The 22,725-nt window shown below is 36.9% G+C and overlaps 1 protein-coding gene across 1 annotated transcript; it reads left to right on the top strand.

The window, feature by feature from the left end:
* Window positions 1-11,546: 11,546 nt before the first annotated feature.
* Window positions 11,547-17,741, top strand: LOC121733302 (target of rapamycin complex subunit lst8). Its single transcript, XM_042123518.1, has 7 exons — window positions 11,547-11,826; window positions 12,006-12,158; window positions 12,313-12,374; window positions 13,563-13,716; window positions 14,985-15,175; window positions 16,606-16,748; window positions 17,461-17,741. Exons 1-7 carry the CDS (start codon window positions 11,698-11,700, stop codon window positions 17,574-17,576), a joined length of 948 nt encoding a protein of 315 aa, XP_041979452.1. The 5' UTR covers window positions 11,547-11,697; the 3' UTR covers window positions 17,577-17,741.
* Window positions 17,742-22,725: the final 4,984 nt, after the last annotated feature.

Raw genomic sequence — 22,725 nt, 5'->3', positions numbered from 1 at the left:
TCGATTTATCGCCTCCGAAACCCCCTATATACTAAATTTCATGAAAATCGTTGGAGCCGATTCCGTGATTCCAATTATAAATTTAAATATATATATATATATATATATATATATATATATATATATATATATATATATATATATATATATATATATATATATATATATATATATATATATATATATATATATATATATATATATATATATATATATATATATATATATATATATATACAAGAATTGCTTGTTTAAAGATATAAGATTATACCTTGTTGTGAAACTTCCTAACTAGATCTGAAATCCTAAATTCCGTACTTATTTTGCTTTTCCACCGCCTATTCAGTATTCCCTACCATGTCCCTACCTTTGTATATGGCAAAGTACACCGCCGGTGTCAGTGCCAAAAACCAAACAAAAAAAAAATTGAAATTTGAAAATGTTAAAAACAAAAACTGTCAAAACAACCAAAATATTGAAAATGTTATATTATATACTAGTAATCTACAAATTCTACAAATATATACTAGTAATCTGTGCTACAAATATTCTACAAATATCAATGATATTCTATGTTACTAAAAATATGTACTAGTAATCTGTGCATGTAGCCAAGAAGCGATGGAATGTGATATCAATTCCGTCTCTAGAAAACGTACTAATCCATTTGATAGTAATACTTCTGCTAAAAGACAGACCGACAATGCTCATTCCACCCCTTCCATACAACTAACCTACATTTCTCCCGATTTCAATAACAAGAAAAAGTGCAGTGAAAATGATGCTGCGCCATTCCTGGTTCACGTTTCGAAGACAGACTCTGAAAATAGAAATATATTGGGACCAATGGAATTCGGACAGTTTTGTTCAAAAATAACATAAAGAACGTCAAAATGGACGGTATAAAAAAATCGGTCGTAACCGCGTTTCCATCGAGTTCGATACCGCTGTCCATGCTAACGAATTTTTGAACATGGAAGTTGTCACCGAGGCTGGGTATGCCGTATCAATTCCAATGTACAGTGTGTCTCGCATGGGAACAGTTCGCGATATACCTGTGGAGTGGTCCATGGAAGAGCTTGTGTGTAATTTATCAGTGCCATCGGGTTACGGGCACAGTTATTAAAGCCCGGAGATTAAACCGGAAGACATATAATGATCAGCGTCAACCACTTTGGACTCCTACCCGATCCGTCGTCCTTACCTTCTCTGGTCAAAAACTTCCCCCCCGAATATACTGCTATTACACTTCCCTATCTGTTGAGACATACCTATTACCAACCATCCAATGTAACAAATGCTGTCGTTTTGGTCATGACCATCCAATGTAACAAATGCTGTCGTTTTGGTCATGACCATCCAATGTAACAAATGCTGTCGTTTTGGTCATGTGAAAGTCCAATGTAGATCACAACCCAGATGTTACAAGTGCGGATTATCTCATGAAGGAGAAACTTGCGAGATGTCAAAACCTACTTGGATTATACTGCTCTGGCTCACACACACCAAACAATTCATCCTGTCCAGAGTATGCCCGCCAAAAGGAAATAAAACTCGTAATGTCTCAAGAGAATATCTCGTACATGGAAGCTGCCGCTCGATTCCCCCAAGTGAGACGCTCTTTTGCAGACAAGGACAAAACTTCTCCTTACCTCAAACTCCCATTACTATATCCTATAGAAAAACAGTTTTTACTCCCCGCCGTCCAATTACACCTGTGTCTCCTGGTTATGACCATCAGGCACATAGGAGCATTATTGAGGAACCTAAATCTCAACTGCCAAATGGTTGTGCTTTCCCTTCTCCTTCTGATATATCCCCTAATGACAACTTCATCAATTCCCTCATTAATACTCTGGTCCATATTCTCTCCCGGTTTAGTGACTCCGGGCTACCGAACAAAACTCGCGCTAACTTAACTCAGCTTTTAAACACCGTGCTCAATAATGGATCAGTTCACAGTGATCCAGTGGAACTGTCATCAGCATTAAAAATAAGAAACAAGAAATCTTTGACATAGTCAACTGTCATAAGCCATCAATTATTGCCGTCCAGGAGACGTGGTTGATGCCTGGTTCACGTTTTCGTGTATCGGGCTATGCATGCTTCCGGGACGACAGAGTTGATGGTAAGGCTGGAGCAGCCATTTTGGTCTCCAGTCAATGTAAATATGCTGTACTTTCTCTACCTGTACATAGTAGTTTGTTTAATATTGTGGCTGTCCGTGTTGTAAATACTGTATATATATCTGTATATATTCCTTCTCCTAATCCTTCCGTCCTTTCCGAACTTTCATCCATTATTTCTTCTATTTCCCTTCCTCGGGTTGTATTAGGTGACTTCAATGTCCACCATACTTCCTGGGGTTCCCATTCCAATGACTCCAATTCCTCACAGCTCTTGGACATTTTGGATGATAATGACATGGTTGTGCTTAATGATGGATCTCCCACTCGTAGGGTATCTCCTTTGCAGAACCCGAGGAGTGTGGTAGATCTTTCATTGTGCTCGCCGTCTATTTCTTCATTGTGTTCATGGTCTATCCTTCCTAGTTCCCATGGTAGTGATCATTTTCCTATTAAAATAACCATATCCTACTCTACTAGACAAACAATGATCCCACATTCCCCAAGACAAAAATTTAAGCTTGCAAAGGCAAACTGGGATGAATTTGCAGGAGTCACAGATTCCGAAACCCGCCATATTTCCAATTCAAAAACGATCCACACACAAATTATCAAAATTTTAAACACATCCTGCTTCGTGCTGCGGAGAGGTCAATCCCTCTCAAATACACTGGAGATCGTAAAATGTTTCCTCCATGGTGGGATGACGAATGTACCACAGCTGGCAGGATGCTGGCAAGGATGCTGAAAACCTCTACGCTAGGTCTATGACCATGGCAAATTTTATTAACTGTAAAAAAATTTCGGCTCAGGTTTCAAAATTATTTTCCAAAAAGAAGAGAGAAGGTTGGAACCAGTTTTGTTTAAGTCTGTCGCCTACAACTAAACCCTCAACTGTTTGGACAAACATTAAAAGATTCCGTGGTTCCCTGACTTCAAGCAATTACCGTCAGTCCAATGATCCTTCTGAATGGATCGACGCATTTTCGCGAAGGTTGGCTCCTCCGACGGTTCCGTCCCTCGATGAACTTCGTGTCGGCACATCTTCAGGGTCATCATCAAACTGGTTAGACGCCCCTTTTTCTCCGGAGGAATTTCGACTGGTTTTAGGTTCACTAAAGGATACCGCTCCTGGGGCAGATGGAATTCCATACTCCTTCATTGCCAACAGTGGACCAGAAACTCAACATCTATGTCTGAACATACTGAATGACATCTACCAGTTAGAAATCCCTCCGGATGAGTGGCGCTCACAAATTGTTTTACCAGTACTTAAGCCGGGAAAACCAAGTAACGACCCAGCAAGTTACAGACCCATAGCTCTCTCGGATACTTTAGGCAAAATTTTTGAACACCTTATTAAGAACCGGTTGGAGTGGCTGATGGAGAGTCGAGGTATGCTATCTAAAACACAGTTCGGCTTTCGGAAGGGCTATAGCACCATGGACGGCGTAGGAACCATAGAGTAACTTAAATATAATTGGTAGGAACCCTAGTTACCGATATACGCATAGCCCTTTCAAAAAAAGAACATGTAACGGCGGTGTTTTTGGACGTGTCATCTGCATACGACAATGTCAGACTTCCGGTGCTCAGGCAAAAACTGCATCAGCTGAGTGTTCCCGCGAAGATGGCAAACAACATCTGCAATTGCCTTACATCCCGTTCCATTACAATCTCTTCCCAAAATTCCCTCCTGTCTCCTACGACCTAGACCTCAGTGTCCTTTCCTTTTGTGAGATCCTCCAGTATGCAGATGACTTGACCATATACGTGGCCTCAAAGGATATTTCGGAATGCGCAGCTCGCCTCAACTCTGCCATTAGCTACCTTAACGAATGGATGGAGGTCGTTATTTTTAGTAGATCTAGAATTATACCTGAAATCATCATCTCTTCAAATCATCAGGTTCTCCCTGTAAGAGATAATGTAAAATTCTTAGGTGTTTATCTAGACTCCAAATTAAATGGTGTACATCATATAAACCACGTGGCAAAAAAATGCGAGAAAAATATCAACATTCTTCGCTCACTCTCTGGTGCCTGGTGGGGATCACATCCTTACACGCAAAAGCTGTTGTACAACGCTCTAGTGAGAAGCCATTTAGATTATGGGTCCTTTATGCTAGAACCCTGCAACAAATTAGGCCTTAAGACTCTGGATAAAATTCAATAAATCATTAAGAATAGTCATTGGGGCCATGAGGTCCACACCCATTAATGCACTCCAAGTTGAATGTGGGGATCCCCCACTCAACATAAGGAGACAATATTTGTCAGACCGATTTGTGTTTAAATTATTCCAGTCCTCTTCCCACCCTCTTATCGGTAAACTCCACACTCTTTCGCAGTTAGGTAGCTCTTCTAGCTATAGGCTGCATAAGGAACTTCCCAGTCTCCTAGTCAGCTATCATACAATTACCCGTCTTCCTTGTCCTATTTTCCAGTGTAGACTAAATCCCCTCTTTGCTACTTCCTATAATGCACTTACCTTTCCTCCAAAAGTGCTTCTAAATTTTTCAATTGATAAAGGCTCTGACTTGGCTAATACTCAATTTCAACATATTATAAATCAGCACTTTAGGGATTGGTTGCTTATTTTCACAGATGCATCTAAGCTTTCGGAGGGCAGCTGCGTTGGTGTGGCTGTATGGATTCCGAAAGTTAATGTAGTTTTGAGTTTCAAATTGCCTTCCTATTCATCAGTTTTTACAGGGGAAACCCTGGCAATTTTGGAGGCAATCACATTTGTTGGCCACAGCTTAAACAACTCCATTATTCTTTCGGATTCCAGAAGTGCTTTAGAGGCCATTAACTCCAACCAGTTTCGCTCCAAAAGTAAATTTCCCCTGGTCTTGAAAATAAGACAGCTTCTCTTTAGGTGCCATACAGAAGGTATCCATCTCGCGCCTGAATCGGCGGCCGCGCAACACGTACTTTTGTTGTCTCCCGTTATAAAAATAATTCTAAATACCTACAGTAGTTAATTGACTTTCGTTTTGTGTTAAATTACAAATTTATATAATCTCTTAATAAATTACAGTGTTAGACTTACATGAGCAATAGTGTATATAACTTTTTAAGTGAAAGTGAAAAAGGACGCCTACCGAAAACAACGCGCAACGCGCCATTTTGTGTGTGAAAATATTTTTGCTAAATTTTTTGCACTTACTTCTTGTTTATTAACAAAACCGCAATAATTACAACATTATGAGTGCGTAAATACCTAATACCACCGACCTCAGTTTCCTAACAGTTTTTTCACAATTTATAACCTCTAAAATACTCACTCAAATCCTACTTATTTCACTTCAAAATGGAAAGTCTGCAAAAGACCATAGATGATCTGGCCAAAGTCTTCAAATCTAGTATGGAGGGTTTCCAACAAGAACTTGCCCGGGCTACCACTTCAACAACTGATACAATCTCCACTCCGCGCATAGCCTCAGAATTTGAGTGCTTTAGGACTTTTATTCTGTCCGCTCTGCAGAATCTTCAGTCCCAGGTGGCATTGCTAAGTAGATTTCATGACCAGGAGCAAATGCGTAGCAGAAGAAAGATGCTCCTTTTTCATGGAATCCCAGAGGACAGCAGAGAGGACACTTCAGCAGTTGTTATGGCAACTATCTCTATGAAATTAAACTTAAAGTCTCTTGACTCCTCTTGTATCAAACGAAGCCAACGGATTGGAAGGGCCAAGGAAGGTGTGCCCAGACCTATTCTGGTTAAGCTCCAAGAAATCCAAGTTAGAGACTCCATCTGGTTCGCTAAAACAAACTTAAAGGGCTCAGGCACAACAATGTCAGAATTCCTCAACAAAAGCAGACACGAAACTTTTATTGCTGCAAGAGAAATTTTTGGAATTTCAAACTGTTGGACTAGAAACGGTATTATTATAATATCAACTCCGGATGGCTCACGTCACAAAATAACATCTCTCCAAGAACTACAAGCAATTCCTCATGCCAATTCGGAAAAAACAAGTGTCCAGCAACAATCTAATGTTAGCTTGTCCAATAACACTCCCCCAGCTGTAGCCGATGTCAGCAAAAGACCCAAAAGAATCCTAAAAACTAAGCAGCTTGGTTAGAAGTTCATTATATTTATATTCTATAGCCTTTAATTTACAGCAAATACTGTTATTCTCTTGTTTAATTATATTATATTTTCACTGTGTTGCCTAGTCTACATTTCTATTAATTATTCACATATTTATGTCTAAAGTCTAAAGTGATTTATAGTATAATATGGATTAAAAGGAACAAACACATTCTAATACTGTATTGTGAGTTAATAGCTAGTATGTACTTTACTTAGTGTTTTATATTAAGTAAATTTTAACCCACAAAATATATTACTGTGGTTTGTGATGTCACAGGTCACAATAATAATGTATATTTTTGTTTTAGTCTAATTTAGGTCATAAGTTTTTAATGTGCTAACTTTAATATGTTATAAACATAAACATGCTGTAAAATAATTGTTATTCACAAGGTTAAAATTGTAATGCATAATATTTAGATCATAATTTTTAATGTGCTAGCTTTGTTGTGTACTTAGACAAGCTGCAAAATAATTGCTACTCACAAGTCTAAAACATTGTTATTGTTATTTATTTTGTTACATTGATTGTTATTTTGTAACAAACTTTATTATTAATTAAGAATTACAGTGAAGTGTGAACTGTGAACATGTATCCTGTCAAATGTCAGCTGTCAATACCAATAGTTTGTGGCTGTCAAATTTGCTTATTTCTGTGGTTCTTCTTCTTCTTTGTTTCTTGTTCTTTTTTTATGTTAAAAGAAAAAGTGATAAAGCCTTGTTTTCTTATAACGAATAATAGCAGGCAGCAGCAGCTACTATATTGAATTATATACAGATTTATTGTTAATTTTGAAAATATTCTTTAAATTTATAAAATTGTGAAGTCGGTTGGTATGTTACAAGTAATTATATAAGAAAAAAATACATATACATATTTATATTTTATTATTATATAGATAACGTTATTGTATATATTATATTTATATATAATATTATATTGTTTTTTTTTTTTTTTTTTTTTTTTTATCAATGTTTGAATCTCTAGATGATAGTTTTATATCTATTTCGGGCTCCTCGAGTTGCAGTGACGATAGCTTTCACAGTACTTGTTCTGATCATTTACTTTCTACACTTAGTTCTCACTTCTCTAACAACTTAAAGAATTTTAATATTATACACTTGAACGCTCAAAGTATTCCGGCGCACTTTTCCGAACTTCTTAACTCATTTGACTCTCAATCATTCATTGACGCTATCCTTATTTCCGAATCTTGGTTCAAACCCTGTCTACCTTCCACTTCTTACTCTTTACCCGGTTACCATCTCATTAGAAATGACCGTATAGGTAGACCAGGTGGTGGGGTTGCAATCTACCTTAAATCTAATATTAAATATAAAATTTTGAGATCATCAGCACAACCTCCTTCAGCCGATGATACTGAACACCTTATTTTAGAAATAGCAAATGGCGTGTCTAAAATATTGCTTGGGGTATTCTACAGTCCTAATCTCTCCGTCAATTATTTTACTGCCTTCGAAAAATTGCTCGATGAATTTATTCCTTCTTATGAGCACATTATTTTGATGGGAGATTTTAACACTTGTCTCCTAAAAGACGATTATCGTTCTAAAAAACTTATCTCTATCATTAACTCATTTAATCTAAATACTCTTCCTCTGCAAGCCACGCATCACTATCCTCATTCCACACCATCACTTCTTGATCTTATGTTTGTTTCTTCACTTCACCTTGTAGACTCTTACGGCCAATGTCCAGCGCAAGGATTTTCTTACCATGACTGCATATTCCTCTCATACAAATTTCGTCTAGCTAAAACCAAGCCCAAAGTTGTCTTGCATCGGTCCTTTAAAAATATCGACATAGACAGTCTCCGCGAGGATGCTGAAAATGTGGACTGGGAAGAGATAACCAATGCTGATTCGATTGACGAAAAAACTTTTATATTTGAGAGTAGAATCATCGAACTCTTTGATAAACATGCACCGTTACGCCCTGTTAAAATAAAGCACCTTCCAGCGCCATGGCTAACAGACGATATTAAATCCTTAATAAATAAAAAAAATCGTGCAAAAGCTAAATTACGCCAAACACATTCTGATGTCGACAAATTAGCCTATAATAAACTCCGCAATCGCTGCAACACAATGTGCAGAGATGCGCAAAAACGTCACATTCAATCGTGTGTCGAAAATGGTGACCAAGCTAAAGTATGGAGGTTTTTAAAGTCACTTGGAGTTGGCAAAGATCCTAAAACCTCAATTTCGTCCAGCATTGATTTAGATCTCTTAAATAGTCATTTTGCTAACCCCGCACATGTCTACGATACTCACAAAAAAGCTCACACAAGTCATACTATATCTAACTTACCTATACCAGATTACCCCCCATTTTCATTTAAGGATTTATCTATCAGTGATGTTAAAAAGGCTGTTCTGTCAATTTCATCTAAGGCTGTGGGTAGTGACAACATTGGGCGTAACATGATAGTTCCATTGCTTGACACATTATCACCAGTCCTCGTCCATATCCTTAATTTTTCCCTCAAAACCTCTGCTTTTCCTAGCTCTTGGAAAGATTCTTATATAATTCCTCTGCCCAAGAAATCTAGTCCCCTATCTTTCTCTGATTACCGCCCAATTTCAATACTTCCTTTCCTCTCGAAAATCCTTGAACGTTTAGTACAGCAACAACTATGCTCTTTCCTTAATTTAAATAATATATTAAATCCTCTGCAATCAGGTTTTCGCCCCGGCCATAGTACTTCTACAGCCTTAGTTAAAATTACTGATGACATTCGTCATGGCATGGATAACCAAAATCTAACTATTCTCATCCTTTTGGACTTTAGCAATGCTTTCAATACAGTAGACCATGACATTTTATTACTCCTTCTTAGATCGCTCAATCTATCTCCTGAGGCCGTCAACTGGTTCCGCAGCTTCCTACAAGGACGCCGGCAGCGTGTTAAAATTGACAATAAAATTTCCTCATGGTGTGATGTATTTGCAGGCGTGCCCCAAGGTAGCGTGTTATCTCCTCTTCTATTTTCCATTTTCATAAACTCTGTTTCACAAATAATTTCTTCTTTCTACCATATGTATGCAGACGACTTACAAATCTATAGACAGGCCTTACTTTCCTCACTTTCTAACGTGATTGCTCAACTTAATACTGACTTGTCAGAAATACTAAAGTGGAGCAATTATTACGGTCTTAATCTCAACCCGAAAAAAACCCAGTGCATCATCATTGGTAGCAGGCAGCTGATTGCTAAAGTCGACTGGGCTAACTTACCAGAAATAATTCTTGACGGGGCTATCATCCCCTATAGCTCCTCCGTTCGCAACCTCGGTATATACTTTGACCGCACTCTTTCATGGAACACCCAAACTCAAGAACTCCGCAAGAAGCTCCTCGCTGCCACTGCTTCTCTCAGACGCCTCAGTTACTTCCTTCCTGTATCAACCAAAATCTCATTAGTTCACGCTCTACTCTTTCCCATCCTAGATTACGCAGATGTCTGCTACAGTGATCTAAATGATCAACTTCTTTCTTCCCTTGAACGCCTGCAAAATCTTTGCATCCGATTCATCTTTGGTCTGAGAAAATACGATCACATATCTAACTACCGGACAGAGCTAAAGTGGCTACCTGTTAAGTTGCGTCGGAATACACATATTCTTCATCTTCTTTTTAATATTCTATTTAATCCCAAAACTCCTGCTTACCTCAAACAAAACTTTACCTTTCTTGGACACAAGCATCCTACACTTCGCTCAGCCAATAAATTAACTCTTGCCTTCCCTTCCCACAACACTAACTTCTATGACTCTTCCTTCACCGTCTCTGCTATTCGTCTGTGGAATTCTTTACCCGAAAGCATACATAAGTCCAAATCTATTGATAATTTTAAAAAAAGACTCAAACAATATTACTTAGATTTAGCTGCAAACTCTTAAACCCTTACGATTTATCCTCTTCTTCGATTCATATTATTATATTACTTATATGTATTTATTTTATTCGGTATAAAGTATCTATTATATTTATTTGTGTATTATATTTATTTATTTATATACTAATAGTATCTTATCTTATTTTTATTTTAAATATTTTTAGTTATATTTTATGGTTGCCTGGTAGAGACTGCTTCCAGCAGTAAGGCCGCCAATTCAAACTATTTCTGTTTTTGTAACGTGTGTAAATTGATCTGTTTTGTTTGTTTGAATAAAGAGTTTTTTATTTATTTATTTATCCAGGTAGTTCTGGGTTGGATACCAGGACATAGCGGAATTACTGGCAACATAGGCATGGGCGTACGGAGGGGGGGGGGGACAGGGGGGGGGGCAGCTTCCCCCACCCTGGATCATGTTGACGTCCCTAGTACTTTTATCTATAAAAATTAAAAATTAATTAAGAACGAATTTTTGCCATTTGTTTGCAATACAATATTTTTACAACTAAAAATTATTAATTTTTTATTCTTTAAAAACACCTAGCTTATGAAAAATCTGATTTGCCCCCCCTGGCCCAGAACCTGGGTAATTTGCCCCCCCCTGGCCCAGAACCTGGGTAATTTGCCCCCCCCTGGCCCAGAACCTGAGTACGCCCATGAACATAGGTGCAGATGCTTTTGCAAAAGACGCCATAACAACAGGTATACCTAGTCAGTATAAGGTTTGCTACCAGGATCTAATTCCCCTAGTGAATACCAGGTGGCAGAATGAGTGGGCCAATAGTAGCATACATAAGGGCAAACATTACTTTGATATCCAAAATAGCATCTTAGTCAAACCCTGGTTTTTCAAATTCCAACAAGCTAGCAAAACAGTGTGCTCAACAGTTTGCCGAATCAGACTGGGTCACTGCTGCTCACCTGTCTTCCTGGCTAAAATTAGGGTAAGAGATAGCTCCTTATGTGAGTGCGGCCTAGACGAGGGCACTCTTGATCACATTTTTTTCTCCTGTCCTAAAAATAGTTCCTCATTGTATGATTACCTCCCTCCTAAGATCCCTCGCCCTATCAATTATTTTAAATCTGTTTTATGTTTTGTAAATACTCCATTTATTGAAACTCTTTGTACATACATTCATACTAACAAAATTAGATTATAGGTGTGTGTACTAATCCATAAATGTTTGTGTTTGTTTTAGGTTATAGATTTTTCAACAGACACCGTACATTATCATAAATTCACCGTACATCCCCATGTTTGTTCATTAATTTAAGGCAGAGTCTACTCCAACTCACTCTGACATTGGCGATTCACAAAGGAGCCATAAATAAAAAGAAGAAGAAGAAGAAAATGTTTTAAAATAAAACAATAATAATTATTAGAACTAAAGACACAAACTGTTAATTTTGAGTGTTAATTTCCTATTAGAATTACCAATTCCAAGTTGCCTTGTCATTGATAATTTTCAGAAATTTTGGTTATTCATTTAACATTGCACTTGTATGTAAACATAACCTTCTGTATTGTAAACATTTAAATTTGAGCGAGGAATGTCGGGGGACGGATCAGCCGGGGCTGGTTCCCAGGTTGCACTAGTGACTGGGGGCTACGATCACACTATCAAGCTATGGCAGGCTCACAGCGGTGTGTGTTTGCGGACCATGCAACATCCTGACTCTGTGAGTATGTGAACAATATTAAACTTGTAGCAGCAAAATACACGGTTTGCAAGGTCTTTCCCTTTGCGCGCTCCAAGTTTCACACACACTCCATGTCCTATTGTACTTTAATTCGTTTTGTGTTGCATTTTATGTATTATTTGATTAGTTTTTCATTACTTATATCAACTCTATTACAGCAAGTCAATGATTTAGAAATCAATCCAAATGGACAAATGGTGGCTGCATGTGGCTACCAACACATCAGAATGTATGACCTGGCCAGTGCCAATCCTGATCCTGTCATCAACTTTGAAGGAGTGTCCAAAAATGTCTCCAGAGTTGGTTTCCAGGTGAGTAAAGATTTTGTTAATTAAATTAAGGAATTAAAAGATTGATTGAATTAGGTAAGCTGGTAAGACATTTTTATTGATCAATTACTACAGTAAGACCATAGAAGAAAATGAAAACTTTGTGAAAAAGTTAGTGATTTTGTTTAATTTTCAGGAAAATGGCAAATGGATCTATTCTGGTGGTGAGGACTGCACAGCACGCATTTGGGATCTTAGGTACTTATTTATTGTGTTTTGCCTACTTATCCATACTTACATACTAATATTATAAATGTGAAATGTGTCTGTCTGTCTGTCCGTCTGTTACCTATTCACACTCAAACCGCTGAACCGATTTTGCTGAAATTTGGCATGGAGATACTTTGAGTCCCAGGAAAGGACTCAAAGTATCTCCATGCCAAATTTCACATTTTTCCGGGATACTTTTTATCCCGGAAAAATGTACGGTTCCTGCGCGATAAACGAATTTTGGGGCAAGTGAGTTGCGGGCGTCATCTAGTTTATTATATTTAACGAGGCAGTATAATTTTTTTATAATTAATTTATACTTTAATAATAGTCTTCAGCTGTGTGTGTGTTTGTGTGTGTGTGCGTGTGTTTGTGCTTCAATAACATCCTCTGGTATGCTATTCCAAGCTTTAACTATAAGTACCCAATAATTTTAACAAGTTGTTTATGTTCCATAAACTATTTTTAATTTTAAGTTAAGTTAGATAAACTACAGTCAACTACTACTCATATATTTTAGTTGTAAAAACCGAAAGTTGTAACAACCAGTGACAGGTATTAATAGGAAAAATAATATTATGTATAGTCATCATGTAGGAAATTATTCGACATTGATTTGTTTTCTTTTTGTTTGCGACATGTTACCATTTTCACAGTTAACTCAACAATATGTTTTGGTGTGTCTTGTGTAAAGATAAGTAACAAACTGACTTAAGAGATATGACGAAGCAGGCTAAGGCATGCATGTGCCTTGCTTCTAAGAATTACAAAAGACCCTAAACTTTGTTTACTTTTACGATAATAGCCATTGACCATTATGCTGTGCCAGATGTGGATACTGTTACCTATTCACATTGTTTACAATACAGCTGAGACAGTCGTTCTACAAATATAATTCTCCGAAAAATTAACCAAATGTGCTCGCTTGGTATGTCGTAGTAAACAATGTCGTAAAAACCAATGTTTTTGATAAGGTGCTCATATAGCATTCAGCCAGGACCTTTGATTTTTGTCAATTTAACCGGTATATTGTTCTAAACGATGTCGCCATAAACTGTTATGACTGTGATACAACAACAATACATCATCATATCATGGACACACTGTTGTGTTTAAATTATTAGTATAGATTATTAAACACTTTTATTTTGTCTGATATTAGATATTTTTTCAAAGGGCTGTGCGCCAGTTTCAATGTCAGAGGATTTTCAAAGTGCCAGCACCGGTCAATGCTGTGGCACTCCACCCTGATCAGTCACAGATCTTCGTGGGTGGACAAAGTGGCATCATACACATTTGGGACCTTAAGACTGACCATAACGAACAACTGGTGAGTCAACCCTTATTATTGCTTTTGCTGTTATTGGTTAGTTAATCTTATGCTAATTAATGACATACGGTTTTGCTCGATAGTTTTACTCCAAATCGAGAAATAACCACCGTGTGGACCGCCAAAACTGACAGCTCGAATGCTCGCTTCGAGCCGGCTCGATGGAATTAAATATGTCAAATATGTCATTTCCTACGATTCTTAGCATTAGAGTATGTTATAACTTATAATATTATGTAATACTACTGGCTGCTTTATCCAAAGACGTAATTTTTTTTTCAGTCATGAACGCCTAAATTTTGTTGGGCAAAAGCATCTCACCTATGTTGTTATAGGCCACAATTTAAGTGACTACCATTTTACTACACAGTCTAGTCACAAAAACTTTGAAATACATTTTGAGTATGAGTATGAGCTATACGCACTGTATATTGGATCTTGCTGGGCTGTGCTGCATGCAACTATTTTTGCATCTTTTTAATATGGTATCTTATATCTTTAAATGTATTCCTCCAACTTTTGAAAAAAAATTTTTTTCTCTGGCTTCATACTAATCTGACCACCTCATCATAAGAAAATCATTATAACTTCTAAACTATCTGACTTAGAGCATTGAAGTAAAAGAATTTTAGAAGATGAAAACTTCCTCTATCTATTTAAAATAAAGAACCAGTTTAATCTGCTAGATTTTCCACAAAAAGCCATTAATAAAAAATACACTTTTTTTTTCTTAAACTTGGGTTTTTCTATGTTTAATTCAACGAAATTTATAACATATTGCCTATGTAAGCGTAGTCCACAAATTCAGCTATCAAATGATACCTTTTTATCTTCATCGGATATTTACATGTGAAGTACTGGTCAGATTAGTGTGAAAGCCGAGAAAAATTAAAATGGCTGCCATTTTACAACCGTGAGAGAGAGAAAAAATTTGAGAGCCAATTTGTCGATAAAATATGCCATAAATTATGACATTAAAGGATCGGACACCGGTGTCGGGACACATTGTATAAATATATAATTGGAATCTCGGAATCAGCTCCAACGATTTTCATGAAATTTAGTATATAGAAGGTTTCGGGGGTGATAAATCGATCTAGCTAGGAATCATCTTTAGAAAATGTCATTTTATTCGTATTTTATCGAATACCGAGCAAAGCTCGGTCAAACAGCTAGTAAATTATAATACGTAACAACATTCTTGTCAGTTGTGAAAATTTTCCATTGCCAAGAATGAACTTTCTAGCGATAATCTTTTGCCCTCTTAGATACCGGAAGCGGAAGCGTCCATCCAGGACATAGCGATAGATCCCGAAGGCAAGATGATGGCGGCGGTGAACAACAAGGGCAACTGCTACGTGTGGTCGTTAGGCGGGTCCGGGCGGGGCCCCGTGCCGCGGAAACACCTCGCCGCCCACAAGAAGTACGCGCTGCGGTGTACGTTCAGCCACGATTCCACGTAAGTTTTGCTAATGGGTTATGATTTTTAACCGACTTCCAAAAAGGAGGAGGTTATATATTTTTTTTAATAAAATAAGGGGGCAAACGAGCAAACGGGTCGCCTGATGGAAAGCAATACCGTCGCCCATGGACACTCGCAACATCAGAAGAGCTGCAGGTGCGTTGCCGGCCTTTTAAGGGGGAATACGCTCTTTTCTTGAAGGTTTGCATGTTATATGTTCGGCTGTGGTTTTTCTTACCTGTATATACGGCTATGGAGGAATTAAACAAAATATATTATGAGGTGTCGTTAGAAGCCTCTTGACCGTCCGACGTCCGCTGGTTAATGGTTACAATATGACGTCTGATGTCGTCAGTTAAATGGCTACAGCGCCCTCTAGGGCATGTAAGGTAAAAAAAATGTTTCCTGACAGTGTTGTATGAGGTATCAAAATATGAAAGAGCCAGTGCCGGCTTTATATCCATACTTAATATTATAAATGCGAAAGTGTGTCTGTCTGTCTGTTACTTCTTCACGCCCAAATCGCTGAACCGATTTTGCTGAAATTTGGCATGAAGATACTTTGAGTCCCAAGAAAGGACAGGATAGTTATTAGTTTTTATCCCGGAAAAATGTACGGTTCCTGCGCGATAAACGAATATTGTTGCAACGGAGTCGCGGGCGTCATCTAGTTTAAAATACTAGAGATCGCCCAATGGTCGAATTCGACCTTAGTTTCAACGACATTAGGACTACTACCTATATTTTGTAAAAAATATTGACTTTATCATATTTTTTTCAACTCTTGTCTCTGGGACTCAGCTGATCTCAGACTGGTCGTGTGAGCATTGTCTAACGGCCGTTCCCAATATTTGATCTATCTCTGGTTTTGCCCTACTAGAGATAGGAATAGCTCACATTAGACATTAGAGACATATATTTTATGTCAATTGTGAGCTATTCCTATCTCTAGTAGGACAAAACCAGAGATAGATCAAATATTGGGAACGGCCGTAATAGTATCTAAGATTCAATAAAAAAACTATAATCCATTTTCAATTGTCACCTTATTGTCAACAGGCTTCAACCATAAATAAAAGAGCATAATTCGTATGTATAGGCTTGTCACTCAAAAATCTGTCATTTTTCCTAGTGTGTGTGCTGTGTAATGTTTTATTTGTTAAAAAAATGTGTGATAAAAGCATAATTTAAAAATAATATTAGCTCGATGCACTCCTTCACCATATAAACTATAACTGTGCAAAATTTCATTCACCTACGTTTCCCCATTTTTCGTCAAAAGGGATACAAAGTTTTTGGCTCACTTATTAATATATAGATTATGTCAAAATCCAAAAATATTTTTAAATTGTTTTAAATTTTAGTAGGTTATAGTTTATAAACTTCTTTTGTTTTGGATTTGATTTCAAAAAGTATTATGTCCGCAGTATGCTGGTGACGACGTCGGGCGACTGTTCGGCGCGCGTGTGGCGGACGAGCGACTGGTCGCTGCTGCAGGAGCTGCGCCACGACGCCCAGCGCTGGGTCTGGGACGCCGCCTTCAGCATCGACTCCCGGTACCTCTTCACAGGTGAGAGAGAGAGAGAGAGAGACAATAGAACCGTCTAAAAGAATAGGGACCATCTATTAATCACGTGATTTTAGCATTTTTAATATGTTATGGCAATCAGACAACTGATGTATGTACACAGAACAATTTACATAGAATAGAGAATGCTTTATTTGTACAACCTAAAAATTAAAAACAATACAAATAGACGGTCTTACTGCTAACGGCAGTTTTTTCAAGACAATCTTTAGCTTAAAATACAATGAAAATAAAGGTATAGTCAGCAGGTTTTAAACGTTAAGGTTGGCTTACACCAACTAACTTTAACTATAACTTTTAACTATTACTACAATGCAAAATGTCAAATCTTTGGTTAAAATCAAAAATGGACGCCATATTTAACCATAACCTTGAGTTCGACAAGGCTTTAGATGCACGTGGCGAAAAAAGGAACTAACGCTGTCATCATACAAAAACGCCATTTTTGACAGTTCTCATTTACCAGCAGCGCCCCCGCCCACGTTTCATTTTAAGCCTTGTCGGACCAGCTGTCATCTGTCAAATTCTGTGGTCAAAGTTAAAGTTAAAGTTAGCCTTAACTATAACCATAACTTTAACTTTAACCACGCCTCTGGTGCAACCCACCCTAAGAGGTAACAGATAGATAGAAAGACATACAAATAGCGATTTATAGACTTTTTCGCATTTTAAAAGTTTTGTATGTATATTACAGGGTCTTCTGACAGCTACGCTCGTCTGTGGAACCTGGAAAAAGGTACGCTGGAGAGAGAGTACTGCGGACATCAGAAACCGATCACGGCATTAGCCTTTAGGGACCACGCCGTTTGAGAAGATATAAAATAGTTTCAATAGTCATTATGGTTTAAATGTAAACAAAGCTTGGTCAGAACATAAAGCTACTTTAAGGATTCAGTCTCGAAATCAGCGGGCAGCGGGGCGGAAGCGGCGGCGGCGAGATCTAATGTATTTGATGACCTCTGTGGCTCAGTTGGTGGGCTGTTGGTCGCTCAAGCCGGGGGTCGCGGGTTCGAATCCCGCCGACGGAACAAAATGTTTTCAAAGTTCCTGGCTCATGGATGTGTATTACTAAAATTCTAAAGAAAGACTAAAATTCGAGATTTTTTAAACTTTGGAATGAAATATCTTAAAAACCTGAGCTGATAGAAAGAAAATTTCTTAGAAACATAATATGATCAGGGTACAAAGTTCTTACAGAAACAGCTTTTAGTTTTCAGGCAACAAAACTACAGTTGACCAGTGTTATTATTATTATATAATGTATATAGGATTTATATTATGGATAAGCCGTCTAGTACGTCGCACGCCGCTTGCCGCACCGCTGTTTTAGAGGCCTGTCCATATAAATCTATATACAACGCGCCGCTCCCGCCCTATTGTCCGCTGATTTCGAGATTGAAGCCTGAATGTCCCTTATCCACCGCGCATTAGTAAAATACAATAAAGCTTATCTCACATTTGTCAGCACCGTACATGTCGAGCGCACCGCATAGTTCACAAAATGTGGCGTTTCATCGTTTCATATAACGAATTCTAAAATTGGGCGCGTACGGCGCGTGCGTGCTGATAAATGTGCGGTCACCTTTACAAAACAATTTTAACTTCAAGTTTTTGTTTACGTTTACATTAAAATGATTTCAAGCGGAATAGTCTGATCACTGAGCAGCTGAGGTAGAAATACGCTCATTGACGTACTCTGTTCGCCACTTTTATTCGAGCAATTATTATTGCTGTCGCGCTCCTAATGCGTACCTGTGAAAGAGGCAAAGTGACAGGACGAATACTAAGTTTGAATTAGGAGAGAAAGTACATGTGAAAATAAAATTGTGAAAAATATGTAATATGTACGCATGCTTTTCTTAGTCGTGTTGTTTTCAATATGTAAGACATATCTTTATTTATTATGCAAAGTTATATGAACACATGTTTTATATTAATGGGGAAATTACTAGACACTAAATCAGAATTCTATAATCTATACTTATTTAATATTATAAAGCGGAAGAGTTTGTTTGTTTGTTTGAACGCGCTAATCTCAGAAACTACTGGTTCGATTTGAAAAATTCTTTCAGTGTTAGATAGCTCATTTATCGAGGAAGGCTATAATAGGCTATATGTTATCACGCTAAGACTAACAGGAGCGAAGAAATAGAGGAAAATCTGCAAACAAAACGTGGGAATTTATTTGAAAGGGCTTATCTCACGAACTACTGGAGCAATTTTTCTATTATTTGGCACAGATAAGTAAACCACGTGAAGGATCATAGGATATTTTTTGTGGACTAATTTGTCTGTGAAATATCTTATTTACGCGGGATAAGCTGCGGAAATTGTTGTATCTGAGAAATATAATACAGACCAAATTCAATCGATACTAAAGATTAAGTTGATGTCTAAGGCAGCCTCTAAACCTACAATAATATTGAACAACTTTTTTGACAATAAGATTGAAAGGTTCAATATTAGCCCTAGACTGTCAATAATATTGCACAATAAAATTGATCGTCTAGGGGCCCGTTTAAGAATCTTATAACGCTCATAACAATAAATAAGAATAAAATGTTAGTTCCTAATGACTTAATGAGAATAGTGACATCAATAGTTTTTTGATAATATTTCTAGAAATAATGATTAAATAAAAATCAAATAGCAAGCTCCCGACTTCCTGTACTGGAATCGGTCATTTTTGGCCGATAAATAATATGTAATTGTTTGACTGAACACAACTGCCATCGCATTTATATTGTAAATAGTTTTGTATATAAATAAAATTTGATAATGTAATGTTAGTTTTATTGTCCAAACTCTAATATGCAATTATTATCTAATATCGAAAGAGTGTAAAAAAACAGAGTGAAAATAATTTAGAGTCTGGTATGTGTCCCTCGTGAAGTTTACTGTGAAAGTAGCCCTGCAAGAGTTAATTAAAGTGTAAAGTAACTCAAGTAACTCTGGCAGTTAATTTTATTTTATATGTAGGGTAGTATATAAACCTTGAGCGGTTAAGTTTCCCACCTACCCTCACCATTACCCAGTTAAGGCTCCCCCACACAGGCGCTTTATTATCGGTCGATAATATCGCATGCGTTATTGCGATATCTGTTTTCAGTACATTTTGTACATATTAGGATGGTCATGTAGTTGAAGGATAATAACACCGCAATGGAAGTAGGACTTGTAAAATAATAATAATTCTCCATAAAATATAATTAAATAATATAATAGATTTTGTTGTCTCATTAATTATAATTGTTGACAATTGGTAATATGAACCATGTACAAATTATTATTAGCTTCTTGAATAAAAGTGTGATACAACACATCTGGAATATAATTAATAATACAAATTTTATATTATAGTTTATAAGCTAAACATATGCATGCCCAGTTGGACAAATGTGGGCATTGTGAAATCTACTAACATCTTTACTAAGACACATTTTGCAAATAAAGAAATTGAATTTCTCCGACCTGCGATATTCCGATATGAGTTCTAGAATGTTTTGTATCAGGACGCAAACGACCGTACACACACCTGCGATAATAACCGGCGTTCTCTCGTAAGAAATATCGGACGTTAAATCGCAGCTGTGTGCAAGGAATCGCGACGCATTATCGCAATATCGCATGCGATATTATCGACCGATAATAACGCGCTTGTGTGGCGCCTTTACTGCATAACCCGCGGCGACTCCGCGCGCGTTCTTTTCGTAGCGTTCGTAATTCGCACCACCGTATGGTAGCTGAAACTGCAATCAGCTTGGCAATCAGCGTTTAACAGCCGCGAACTATGTATGTTATCATGTGAAATCGAAAGAACAGGAATCCAAAAGCCGCCTTAAGAAGCAGCTCCAGAGAAAGGTTAGTGCTGTGTGCTTTTTGCCTTGATATTCTTTCTCTTAACAGCATCTTTTACGACTTAGACGTCTATATGACTAAACTATACTAAGCTTGTCAAATGAGTAGACGCCGAACACTATTAATTTTAAATTAATAATAATAAAGTTTATTTGCAACTACATTCATACATGGTGCAGATTTACATAATATACATACAATTTACATTACATATTCAAATATTGAAAAACTTTATTAAACCAAATAATATGATATTAAAAGTGTACAAACGTTATCAGTGAAAATACGAGGCGAAAATACCACAATTCGTTGCTGATTACGATTAGAAAATTAAGTTCAGCGTCTACTCTTTTTTGACAGGCAGGCTTTAACGATATTTGGGTGTAGAACCAAACTCCACACATAAGCAATAAGTATACATTTATTCTTAAATAATAATTTATGACATTTGTATTGCACAACAAATCGAATTGTTAACATGTATAAATGCAGCTTGTGCCTTCACAAGTATTTGCAGGTTAGCATCTTAAAAATAACTTTGTATGAGAAATATTGTATGTATCCTAAATATTTTCTTTACATTAAATATTAGCCGATGAACAGCAAGGCTTAACAAATACTCAAAGAAACCATGTTTATAAATCAAAACATAACATTGAATAACCAGTGGTATTTATATCCTATCTACATTTCTAAAAGTGTTAATAATTTATAACCAATTTGGAAATAAAAAAATATTTTAATTTTTTTGTAATTTGTAACGCGATCCTAAGGCTTTTTACTGCTTAGAGACGTACGCCACTTGTCGACGGCACACGTCGTCGGCAGCCGTCGACAAGTGCCGTTCGTCTGTAAGAACTAAGAAGCCTAAAACAACGGGGTCACCAATGTTCCTAGTCTTGAAATATTGTTTTCAACTTTAATTCCATATTAAGTTATCTTGGGGAGCTGTTGCTTTATTTTTCGTGCGAGTTTCGAGAAATTGTCACTTTCAGATAAGCGTAGCCCTGCTACTTTTCTTTTCTCAAAGTATTATAAATCTTGCGACAGGCTTTGGCGGCATAGTAAAATATCTGCTGCCAAACGCCTGTTGCACTAAGCTGTCTTCAGATACTCAGTCGATCTGCCGATTTCACTAAACTCGCGCGCGATTTCATATCAAAGGGTTTTTGTGGTTGGTTACCACTGTTGATCCTGGCGAACACAGGAGTTGCAGTGGTGGGAATGTGTGGTGGGCCTTTTGCCCTTAAAAAAAAAGAACTCGCGCGCAGAGCAAAAAGTTACAAAACAAAATGCTTATTTTATACTGCTTAGCAATAAAAATATATACCTAATTTTCTTTTCATAAACTCAGAGTACTTTGAACACAACTTAAAACATATTTTTATAATAACAATATCTTAATATGTCTTTATACATTGGAATGTTTAAAACTAAATTATTAGACTAGAGCCAATTAAATGCAATACATACAATTTTTATAAACATTTTCTATCAACTAAGTACAATTTTAGTATATTTTTCCAGTCATTTATAATGTGCGTCAAATTTAAAATATTTCGTGGGACAAACACATTTTACATTTATTTAATATAAGTCTAGTAACTAGTTTCGTCAGTTTGTCATAAATGAGATCAAACATTAATAAACATAAAATTCCATCTTTATATTTTCAGTCCGGATTCAACTTTGGATTAACAAAAATGCCTAGACTAGACAAGCCCTAGCAGACTTTTAAAAACATCCAACAAATCGCATTTTTTGCTAGCTATGAGTTTTAACTGTTAAGTAACTTCTTGAGTGCATAATGATTTTTTTTGCTATAAGTACTTTTTTGACGCAAATCAAATATTAAGTACTATAAGAGAAATTCATTCATATGCAGATTGAGGACCTATATTATTTTTTCAGTTGGGCTTGACATAACCCAACCAAATAATCTTGGTCCTTCATCATTCATGACTCTAAATCACTGACCTCCATTAAACAAGTACGCTGGACTAAGATACCCAGCTGTTTATTGTGCATATTTGAAGCGGAATCAACGCCCCAAATGCAGTGGAAGAAAACTAAATCTGACGTAACCAAGACGTTTGAAAGT

The sequence above is a fragment of the Aricia agestis genome, chromosome 13, assembly GCF_905147365.1.
Source record: "Aricia agestis chromosome 13, ilAriAges1.1, whole genome shotgun sequence".
Lineage (NCBI taxonomy): Eukaryota > Metazoa > Arthropoda > Insecta > Lepidoptera > Lycaenidae > Aricia > Aricia agestis.
Note: the sequence above shows the minus strand (reverse complement) of the source record. Positions and strands in the feature narration are given on the sequence as shown.

Coding starts and splice junctions, on each gene's coding strand:
- LOC121733302 (XM_042123518.1), top strand. CDS start 11,698: ATGTCGGGGGACGGATCAGCCGGGGCTGGTTCCCAGGTTGCACTAGTG. Junction 12,375..13,562: donor GCACGCATTTGGGATCTTAG/GTACTTATTTAT, acceptor ATTTTTTCAAAG/GGCTGTGCGCCAGTTTCAAT. Junction 13,717..14,984: donor CTGACCATAACGAACAACTG/GTGAGTCAACCC, acceptor TTGCCCTCTTAG/ATACCGGAAGCGGAAGCGTC.